This window comes from Mandrillus leucophaeus, unplaced genomic scaffold, assembly GCF_000951045.1.
Source record: "Mandrillus leucophaeus isolate KB7577 unplaced genomic scaffold, Mleu.le_1.0 Scaffold97, whole genome shotgun sequence".
In the NCBI taxonomy this organism is placed as follows: domain Eukaryota; kingdom Metazoa; phylum Chordata; class Mammalia; order Primates; family Cercopithecidae; genus Mandrillus; species Mandrillus leucophaeus.
Genome location: NW_012110585.1, coordinates 2997136 through 3008700, shown reverse-complemented (window position 1 = coordinate 3008700; position 11565 = coordinate 2997136). Strand labels below are relative to the sequence as shown.

The following is an 11565-nucleotide window of genomic DNA, read 5'->3' as shown; positions in this document are numbered from 1 at the left end:
AGCAATGCTGGGGACATGTGATGCCGTGCTGGGGACACAGTGATGCTGGGAACATGGTGACTCTAAGGACATGTGATTCTAGGGACATGGTAATGCTGGGGACATGGAGGTCCTGGGAACATGAAGGTGCTACGGACATGGCTTTGCTGGGGACACGGCAATGCTGGGGACACGATGATTCTGGGGACATGGAAGTGCTGAGGACATTGAGGTACTGGGGACATGGAGGTGCTGGGGACATGGTAATGCTAGAGGACATGGTCATTTTGGGGACATGGAGGTGCTGGGGGACACGGTGACACTGAAGACATGGTAATACTGGGCACATGGTAATGCTGGGCCATGGAAGTGCTGATGACATTGTGATGGTGAGAACATGGCGGTGCTGGCACGTAATTGTGGTGCTGGACACATGGCACATGGCGATGCTTGGGACGTTTAATGCTGGGAACACAGTGATGCTGAAGACATCATGATGCTGAGGGACACGATGGCACTAGGGACATGAGGGTGCTGGCAACATGGTGCTGCTGGGGATATAGTGATTCTAGGGGAAATGAAGCTGGATGATACAATAATGCTGGGACATGGTGCTGAGAGACACAGTGATACTGGGGACAAGGTGGGCTCACAGTGGCAGGTGCAAATGAAAAGATGTTGGAAGTAGGGCTGTCCCACAGCAGTGTCTGGGGCAAGTGCTCCAGCTCTGCAGGAAGGTGAGCTGAGGGCTGGGAAGAACAGCTTCGAGGGATTAAATGCTGGGTGGGAGGAGGCAGCCCAGCTAATTATAAAGCTTGTCAGAGATGAGGTCAGATTAACAGGTCTTTTTCTGCACCATGATTTTGAAAAAGAGAGAAGAGTTCTATCCTTGGGACAGATGGGGCTACGTGGAGAGGAGGGTGAGAAGGGAAGATGGGGGCCCCAGCTACCCCAGAAATGGGCACAGTGGCCACAGCCAGGGAGGACCGCGGCTGCCCATGGCCTGTACACCAACGGGGGTCCTGGGCTGAGCCACCTGTAAGCTGGGACGACTCCTTGCCTCTGGTAAGTGCTCGGGGCCAACTTCCAACAGGCCTGGCTCTAGGAAGCATCCGCTTGACTCATCTGTGTGCATTTCTCAGCCCGACTCTGTGCAGAACGTGGGACTGGAGCCCCGGAGAGCACAGACAGGTTCTGCCTCCTGGGCCCTGGTGGAGTTGGCCAGAAAGGACGCAGGCCCAGGGGTGGGAACTGTCGGAGAAGCTGAACTGAAGATGGGGGCTCCCCAGGCTTTAGGGGCTGAGTAGAACTCTTCGAAAGAGGAAATCCAGGCCGGGGCTGCAGGGCTGGGGCCACCTTGCAGGAAACCCTTGGAGCCAGGCAGCCTGGGGGGAATGGTGAATTCCCATGTGAGCAAGAAGCAGGAGGTGAGGTGCCCAGAGCAGGCGTGGCCTCCTGTGCTGGGAATAGTACAGAAAAGCATAGAAAGCCTGTGCGGCCCTATGTGAGGCTCCTCTCCGGGGGCCAGTGGGAGCAGGAATGGACTGTGGGAGACTGGCCTTAGCCTCGGACAGCAGCTCTGAGCCCCGCTCTCCGATGATGGCAGCAGTGGCTGGGATATTCACCTGTAGGGTTTATCATGCACCTTGCACAGACTTCAGGAGAATGTGAGAGGCAGCATCATGTTTATATGAAAGCAAACCTCAACATATAATGAAGAAGGCACACAGCTTCAAACAGTGGCACCCCCTTTGGGTTAAGGACACAGAGCTCCAAGTCTCCCTGCCTGCACCCCTGTCCCTGCGTGGCTTGAAACCCATGCCTTCCACTCCAGCCCTCTCACCCAACATCTCACCCCTGGAGAGGGGGAGTCCAAGGAGGCGAGAACCCCCAGTGGCCACACAGGGAGACCTCATGAGCAGGGGTATGCTGTCTGAGCCTCCTGAGTCTCCGTCTAGCCTTTGTACCTGTGTGTTTCATGGTCCTCTCTTTATTTGCCCACCTCCTTAGAGACAAACCGCTGAAATACTATTCAAAAAGGTTCAAGGTTGGTGGAAGTGAGCAAGAGAAACAAGAGGAAGGAAAGAAATAAAGATGTATTTCCGGGTGTGGTGGCTCATGCCTGTAATCCCAGCACTTTGGGAGGCCAAGGTGGGTGGATTACCTGAGGTCAGGAGTTTGAGACCAGCCTGGTCATTATGGCAAAACTCCGTCTCTACAAAAATACAAAAATAGCTGGGTGTGGTGGCGTACACCTGTGATCCCAGCTACTCAGGAGGCTGAGGCACGAAAGTCGCTTAAGCCCAGGAGATAGAGGTTGCAGTGAGCTGAGAGTGCACCACTGCACTCCAGCCTGGGCAACAGAGTGAGACTCTGTCTTAAAAACAATTAATACTTGCTCAGTGCCAGGTGCTTTCATGTCTAGACTCATCTAATGATCATAACCACTATGCAGTGTGGCTATGGCTGCGTTTTACAGATGGGGCCACCAAAATCCAGATTGCATCCTTCACCTGGGCCACACAGGAGTAGGTGGTGGAGATGGAGTTTTTTTTGTTTTGTTTTGTTTTGTTTTTTTTTTTTTTTTTTGAGACAGAGTCTTGCTCCTGTCTCTTATACACATCTAGATGTGTATAAGAGACAGCAATGGCTCATTGCAGCCTTAACTTGCCAGGCTCCAACCATCCTCCCACCTCAGCCTCCCAAGTAGCTGGGACCGCAGGTGCACACCATCTGGCTAATTTTTGTATTTTTGTAGAGATGGGGTTTTGCCATGTTGCCCAACTGGTCTCGAACTCCTGAGCTCAAGGGATCCACGGGGCTGGAATTTGAACTCAGATCTGTCCCATGCCCAGCTTTTGTCTTTCCTTCTGTTCCATCCAAATAGATTCGCCTGCCTCTCCATAGTGGTGTGGAGCACATTCGGGGTGGGCAGGAAGCACCTCTATAAAGACGGGGAGAGACAGGAAATGTCAGTCCCCCACGCTGCTCTCTGACCCCCCTTCCTCTGACCTGTTACAGCTGCCGGAGCCCCCACACCATGAACAGCACCCCGAGGGATGCCCAGGCCCCGCGCCACCGTGAGTGCCTCCTGCCCTCTGTGGCTCGCACGCCCTCAGTCACCAAGGTCACACCAGCCAAGAAGATCACCTTCCTCAAGCGAGGGGATCCGCAGTTTGCTGGGGTCCGCCTGGCCGTTCACCAGCGCGCCTTTAAGACCTTCAGCGCCCTCATGGACGAGCTCTCCCAGCGCGTGCCTCTCTCCTTTGGGGTGCGCTCCGTCACCACACCCCGGGGCCTGCACAGCCTCAGCGCCCTGGAGCAGCTGGAAGATGGTGGCTGCTACTTCTGCTCTGATAAGAAACCCCCCAAGACCCCCAGTGGGCCAGGCCGGCCACAGGGGAGAAGTCCCACTGCTCAGCAGCTGCGGGATATCCAAGGCCGGCGTGAAGCCCCAGGAACCTCCTCCTCCCGGAAGAGTCTTAAAACCCCCCGGAGGATACTGCTGGTTAAGAACATGGACCCACACCTCCAGCAGACAGTGGTTCTCAGTCACAGGAATACTAGGAACCTGGCGGCCTTTCTCAGCAAAGCCTCAGATCTCCTGCGCTTTCCTGTGAAGCAGCTGTACACGACCAGCGGGAAAAAGGTAGGCTGTCGGGGTCTGACAGTTCCTTGAAAAAGTTCTTTAGACCTCAGGTCAAAATACTCACGTGGAAGAGGGAGATTATTCCTTAAAAAGAGGCATTTGATTGCCCTGCTACTAATTAAAGGTGAATAGCATGGAGACACTCAGTCAAGTCAATTAATCAACAAGCAGCTGTAATTCACGTTTTTAGGTACATTTAGAGAGCATGTGGGCATGTGGTAAGTGGCAGGCATTGTGCCTTGCATACTCTTTTTTTTTGAGACGGAGTTTAACTCTTGTCGCCCAGGCTGGAGGACCATGCCGCAATCTCGGCTCACTGCAACCTCTGCCTTCCGGGTTCCAGTGATTCTCCTGCCTCAGCCTCCAAGTAGCTGGGATTACAGGCATGTCCCACTATGCCCAGCTAATTTTGTAGTTTTAGTAGAGACAGGGTTTCTCCATGTTGGTCAGGCTGGTCTCCAACTCCCAACCTCAGGTGATCCACCCGCTTCGGCCTCCCAGGTGATCCACCCGCTTCGGCCTCCCAAAGTGCTGGGGATTACAGTTGTGAGCCACCACGCCCAGCAGCCTTGTGTACTCTTATTGTTGTCTTATCCAGTAACCTATTATTGCAGGAGTTCAGTGCAGGAAACAAACTACTCAAGATACCTTAAGTAGAAAGTGATTTAATACAGGGCATTGGAGGGCTTCATCTCTGGGAAGCCAGAGAGTGAATTGGAAGCTGGGTCTGCAGGAATGGCTCCCAGCACGTGCAGGAAGCTACTACCTCTGCTGGAAGCTGCTATGATTATTGAGTTTAAGGACATTTGTGAATGTAATTTTTGCCTTTCCAGGTTCTGCAGAACATGAATTTCCACCAAAGGTGGGCAGAGCAGAGGATGGAGGTTGACTGATCTAATTCACAGTCTCCTCAAGATTCAGTCCTGTTGCTACTCAACATCTGTATGCACCACTCCATCAATACTTCTTAAACATCACATCACCGGGCATGGTGGCTCACGCCTGTAATCCCAGCACTTTGGGAGGCTGAGGCAGGCGGATCACCTGCGGTCAGGAGTTCGAGATCAGCCTGGCCAACATGGCGAAACCGCATATCTACTAAAAATACAAAAATTAGCCAGGTGTGGTGGTGCACACCTGTAATCCCAGCTACTCAAGAGGCTGAGGCAGGAGAATCGCTGGAACCTGGGAGGCAGAGGCTGCAGTGAGCCAAGGTCGCGCATTGCACTCCAGCCTGGGTGACAGAGCCACACTCCATCTCAAAAAAAAATCATAACATCATTACAAAAACTTCATTATAAACATCAGCTACAGCAACATGCCCTCATGTAGTAATAGAGCTCTCCCTCCGACAATAAAAAACACATTCACCTTCTCCCCACAATCACATTATCACTGGACCCTTCTATTCTGTGACAACCTCACCTTGATATCATCTGTCTCAAGGTCTACTTATGTAGTTCAGCACCATCAAAGTACCCTATGTTAAGTAGTATAGGAAATAAAGAGCAAAGAAAAGGGAAATTGATTAATATGTATACCTAGCAGAGTTGTGAAAAAAATTAGACTATCTACTGCAAGGCCATCGTTGGTGTTTAAAGCTTCTTTCCACTCTCCACTCCCTGTTCCTCTGTCTCCCACCAGCACCCCAGCTGATTATGGTTATGTACTTGGCAGAATGACCCAACCATATTCCTCAGGGGTCTGAGCCTTTGGGGTTCCTCACTACATGGGGCTTCCATGGTCTTCTGTTCATGTTTATCCCTGGACATGACAGCCAATGGGCTGCGCGGGGAATAGATGACTTCCTCCCTGTCCCATTGTGTAATAGTAGCCCTATTTCCCCCTTGGACAATCAGAACCAGCCACCCCATCCAACACAGAACCTCCTCGTTACCTATTGGTTCATTGTCATGAGAAGCCTTGTACGTACCAGGTGACCATCTCAGCTTTCAGCTCCATGGGGCCACTGTTGTGTCTTCCTTTTTTTTTTTTTTGAGACAGAGTCTCACTCTTGTCGCCCAGGCTGGAGTGCAGTGGCGCAATCTCGGCTCACTGCCACCTCTGCCTCCTGGATTCAAGCAATTCTCCTGCCTCAGCCTCCTTGGGATTATAGGCATCCACCACTATGCCCAGCTAATTTTTGTAATTTTAGTAGAGATGGAGTTTCACCATGCTGGCCAGGCTGGTCTCGAACTCCTGACCTCAGGTGATCCACCCGCCTCGGCCTCCCAAAGTGCTGAGACTACAGGCATGAGCCACCGTGCCCAGCCCACTGTTGTGTCTTCTAAGGGGGAACATTCTCCCTTGGGTCCTGAGACCTCCAAACCCACGCCATAACCCATGCAGCTTACTTCTATCCAAAGAACTAATTTTGTAGCAAAAGAAGTGAGACAGTGGACTAACACCCATGAAATTCACTGTATAGCTTGCAGAGACTGAAACTGCTGGGATGGAAAGCAAAATGTTTGCAGTGAGGTCACAGGTGTAGTAGACTAAGACACAGGTGTGCTAGTCGCCAGAGAAACAGCACTATGTATCAGTTGCCAGTTCAGAGCACATATCACATTCTGTAAGACGACACCCCAACATCATAAAGTGATGTCTTCCAGCTGCTGTCCAAACTGAATCTTCCGTAGAATATTCCATTGTTCTATAAGTTAGAGCTACTTTGCATGATGGGGTACATGGCCACACAGTGAGTTTCATGGGTGTTAGTCCATCTTCTCACATCTTTGCTATAAAATCAGTCTTTTGGGTGGAAATAATCTTCATGGGTTTTGGCAAGGATGAGCAAGGCGTTCAGTGAGTCCATGGAGGGTGGAGAAGGATGATGGCCAGGTGCAAAATCTACCTGTGAAGCAGGATTACAGTTGGCACAGATTGCTGAATGCCACCAAATCAGAGGAGTTCTTTCCACCAGGGGTCTGGCTGTATCCCTCAAGGTCTGATATGAATCATTGGTCTCTGCTTTTAGCAGATCAGGCCCCGAGCAGAGGTGGCAGCCAAGTTTGCTTGAATGGAGTGGAGCGTCTGCTGCTAGTTGATGCTTCTGTGCCACTTTGTTCAGGAACTGCCTGAGCATGCCCTGGGGTGGCTGAAGGAAGAGGATGATTGACTCTACAGAGCTGGTCAATGTATCCTCAGGATTTTCACTTTTTGGTAAACAACCACATGGGACACCAATGTTCTTACCCTCTAGGCCAGTTCTCAACGATCCATTCACAGGTCCTTCTCTGGACTTCCTGTCACCCATCCTCCAGTCCCCTTCCTTTCAAGCCCCTTGATTGTCAGATTTAACTGCTAACCATTGCCCATAAATTGCTCTAGAACCTCTTGCCATTGCTTCTTCTGAGTAGTCACCAAATCACACTGTCTCCTGGGTTTCCCTTCCCCACTGCCCTTCATGGCCAAACCGGGTCTGTCATGCAGCAGTCAACTCTTGGTCATGTCAACATACTCTGTGCAATCATCTGAAAGCCAGAATTGAATCTTTTCTTCTTCAGTTAGCTGGGAGGGGGAATTTCCCAGGAAGTCATAGGTGGATGCAGCAGGAGGAGATGAGCTGGGGTGTGAGCCACCTTCTCGAGCAACTTAACTGAGGTCTCAGTCAAGCTTCTTGAGACTGATCTAGTCCATGTCATCTCCACCTGGTGATCAGGGACCACTTCTGCACACCACCCCTGCTTTGTGGCTTGATGGAACAGCTAACACCCAGTTCAGTTGTCTTTCAGCCACCAGCAGAAGCAGTTCTGCATTTGAGTTTTGACAAGAGCAAAGAGACTCTTTGACAGCAGTTGCAGAAGCCCCCAAGTCCTCTGGTCATCCTTGAACCAGGGCTTAGACCTTGAGCTTGCCATTTTTCAAAAGTCAGAAGCAGCCAGCCCACTCCATAGCCCTTGCAGCTCTTACTCTCATTGTAAGAGGCTATCCCGGCAGCCAGTGGAGGGTCAAAGTCCTATTCTCAGGAAGCACTACTTTCTACTATCAGAGGGACCACCTAAGAACCCTTTTGTCACTGTGTGCCATGTGCTATGAGTGTCCCATTGTCACCAGTTTATCACCACCTTCAAATCAACCAGATGAGAACACAAATCCCAGATTCCTATCCTTGAAGGTTCATTGCCTGCAGCCACCTCTGATGTGATACACTGTATCATCCATGCTTCAGTACAGGAAACAGAATCCTCTCTCAGCATCTTTTTTTTTTTTTTTTTTTTTTTTTGAGATGGAGTCTCCCTTTGTCACCCAGGCTGGAGTGCAGTGGCGTTATCTTGGCTTACTGCAACCTCTGCCCCCTAGGTTCAAGCAATTCTCCTGCCTCAGCCTCCCCGAGTAGCTGGGACTACAGGCACCTGCCAACATGCCCAGCTAATGTTTTTTGTTTGTATTTTTAGTAGAGATGAGGTTTCACCATGTTGGCCATGCTGGTCTTGAACTCTTGACCTCAGGTGATCTGCCCACCTTGGCCCAAAGTGTTGGGATTACAGGCGTGAGCCACTGTGCCCAGCCCTCTCTCGGCATCTTAAGCAAGAAGGAATTACACTCAGAGGGTTTGATGCTTAGAGATTCAGTGAAAGGCTGGAGGAGCGCAGGCTGGGTTCCTGGAAAAGATTCCCAGAATGTCACAGACCGACCTGTCCGGGATGTCTAGGAAATGAGGAAAGTGGGTTTGGGGGGTTGCCTCTGGAATGACTGAGCTCTGAATTACCCCACCATTGCTGGGATCCCAAATGGGAAGATGTTGGGTACTAGAACAACAAGGGCGTCTTTTGATATCTCAGCGGCACACACCTCTCTGCATTTTTGACTTCCTTTTGCTTGTGGCAAGAGTCAGGAACAAAAGGAAGACGGCCCCTGCTTCACTGCCGTGTTCATGCCCTGTGCAAGTGCATCAGTTCGTGGGACTTATTTCGCATTTAGATCCTAAGCTGTGAGCGAGTTCAGGAAATGGGCTGGCAGCTTTCTAAACTCTGCAGTACTGGGCTAGGTGCGGTGGCTCACACCTGTAATCCCAGCACTTTGGGAGGCTGAGGCAGGTGGATCACTTGAAGTCTGGAGTTCCATACCAGCCTGGCCAACATGGGGAAACCCCGTCTCTACTAAAAATTCAAAATTAGCCGGGCATGGTGGTGTGTGCCTGCAGTCCCAGCTACTGGGAAGACTGAGGCAGGAAAATCGCTTGAACCCGGGAGGTGGAGGTTGAACCCGAGAGGTGGAGGTTGCGCCACTGCACTACAGCCTGGGTGACACAGCGAGGCTCCATCTCAAAAAACAAACAAGCATACAAAAAAAAAAAAAACACCATCGAAACCAAAACGAAGAAAGAAACCTGTGCAGTACTGGAACGCACACCAGAAAGACAGTGGGATAGAAGCAGCTGGTCTGGGGCATAGCGTGCACCACACAAACTCATGAGGTAGCTGATATTACTATTATTAATTTATTAATTACTATTACTAATATTTGATTCAGGGTCTGGTTCTGTTGCCCAGGTGTGAGTGCAGGGGCACAATCTCAGCTCATTGCAGCCTCAACCTCCTGGGCTCAAGTGAGCCTCCCATCTCAGCCTTCCAAGCAGCTGGGACTACAGGCACATGCCACTAAGCCTGGCTAATTTTATTGGGTTTTTTTGTTCGTTTTTTTTTTGTTGTTTTTGAGATGGAGTTTCACTCTGTCACCTAGGGTGGAGTGCAGTGGTGTGATCTCGGCTCACTGCATCCTCTGCCTCCGCCTCCTGAGTAGCTGGGATTACAGGCACCCACCACCATGCCCGGCTAATTTTTTTTTTTTGGTCTTTTTAGTAGAGATGGGGTTTCACCATGATGCCCAGGCTAATCTCAAACTCCTGGGCTCAAGGGATCTACCCGTCTCGGCCTCCCAAAGTGTTGAGATTACAGGCATGAGCCACTGCATCTGGTAGCTGATATTATTATCCCCTTGGGACAGATAAGAAAAGTGAGGCACAGAGGTTAAGTAATTTGCCCCTAGTTGCATGGCTGGCCAATGATAGAGCCAACATTAATGCTTGGAAAATGAAAAAGAACAAGCTCTGTGCTTTAAAGATGGAAATACATCCCCAAGCATTGCTAATTACGATGTAATGCAAGGATGCTTTGAGTTAGTGTGCATTACCGTGGACTAGCATGTGCCACATAAACAGACAAATGAGACGAGGTCCTCACCTTCAGTTAGCTGTAGTTTAGTGGGTGCGGTGATGGGGAGAGAGCTGGTATAACATGAGTGAACTGGAGAAAAAGACTTCGGATATTTTCACCTAGACTTATTGCAGAGCTGTGAGAGTTTCTGTAAATATAATGACCTCATTTCTCCCCAGGAAGGACTGCGACGTGATTATCAACTTTCAGGTTCCCTCCTGGATAGTTATTCTTGAAAATGCTCCTTTTCCTGTAGATTTTAGACTTCTACCTCTCCCTAGGAATGGGAGCATCATTTAGTCTTCAATTTTTTCTTCTTCCTTGGAGAGTTTGATTCCCTAGAAGCATGGCTACATCCATGAATTGATAGACTTGGGTCATGTTTGAAATTTTTGATGGACTAGGAATCTAAATCAAAGAAGAAATGGACCTCGTCATTTAAAACAAACTTCTAATTACCTAGGCTGAAAGAGCTGGTGCACAACAAACTTCTATGACATTTTTTGGGGAAGAGAATGTAATATTCCCTCTTTTTTTTTTCATTTTTTTGTTAATGAGCATATCCTTGTAATTTTAGAGAATGCAAAAGAACATGCTCTGTGCTTTAAAGATGGAGTACATTCCCCAGCATTGCTAATTACAATGTAATCCTATCAGTAGTGCAAACCCTCAGATCTGCAGGTGTCTCTGGGTCCAGGAACCTGTTTCCTGCAATGGAATCCTGCCCTGAGCCTGCCCTGAGCCCAGGAGTGGGCAGGGGACATTCTGATGGGTCTGGGGAGGGTCAGGAGCCCAGAGACCATTGCGGGAGTCTGGAAGGGAAGGGGTCCCTGTAGGAAGAGTGGTGCCTAGCCCCTGTCGCCTCCACTTGGGCAGAGGCAGGGACAGAGGCAACGGACTCAGATTGTACCAGAAAACACAGGTCGGGCAGCACAGAGGCTCCTCCATTTGGGAAAAGGGTGAGAGTGAATCGGGCCCCACTGTGGGAGCTTGAGGGCATGCTGCTCCAGTTGCTTCAGGGAATACATATTCTGGAGGGTGGACGTGTGGGCAGAAATGCAGCCTACAGAAGTCTTTTGCAGCAGGGGCATCCAGAGTGCCCTTTGATCACAGGCCTCACACGTGGTGGAAGGAGGGGTGTAGGTAGAGCAGGAGATCATGGTGGTGGGACCTCAGCGTCCAGCTAGTGATGGAGGTGTTATGGGGAGTGGATAAGACCCCTCCTTGGACCAGGAGTCTGGAGTGAGATGTGCAGAAATCAGGACAGGGCTGGTGAGACTGGATTCTTCCTCCCCCAGGCCTCAGGGTAGAGGGGTTTCTGCAGCCCAGGCCTCCTGACCCCGCCCGCTCCTCCCTCAGGTGGACTCGCTGCAGGCTCTGCTGCACAGCCCTTCTGTGCTGGTGTGTGCCGGGCATGAGGCCTTCAGACCCCCAGCCATGGAAAATGCCAGGAGAAGTGAAGCTGAAACTTTATCTGGGCTGACTTCAAGAAACAAAAACAGTGAGTTGGTTTTTGGGTTTCCCCCATGTGATTTGCACTGGATGGTGGTTCAGTAGGGTTGAGTGGATACCCTTCCAGGTAATCCAGGAAACTTCCCTTTGGCCCCAAATCTCGGGTATCCCAGTAATTTTGGGATGTCTCTTGCCTCTTCCTCCTTCTCAGTACTGTCAATCTGACTTGGGTTGAACATTTGACCAAGATAGGAGAGGACAGTGTTTGGTATATAAAAGGAACAGAGGTTGGGCACGGTGGCTCATGTCTGTAATTCCAGCAGTTTG

General features: G+C 50.4%; 1 protein-coding gene across 1 annotated transcript in view; it reads left to right on the top strand.

Moving 5' to 3' along the window:
* Positions 1–11565, top strand: part of RP1L1 (retinitis pigmentosa 1-like 1) — a 61634-nt gene that overhangs the window by 37253 nt on the left and 12816 nt on the right. Inside the window, exons 2-3 of the mRNA XM_011970770.1 lie at positions 3001–3628; positions 11146–11287. Of these exons, the coding sequence (XP_011826160.1) occupies positions 3020–3628; positions 11146–11287 (751 nt within the window). The 5' untranslated portion in view covers positions 3001–3019. The remainder of the gene's footprint in view (positions 1–3000; positions 3629–11145; positions 11288–11565) is intronic.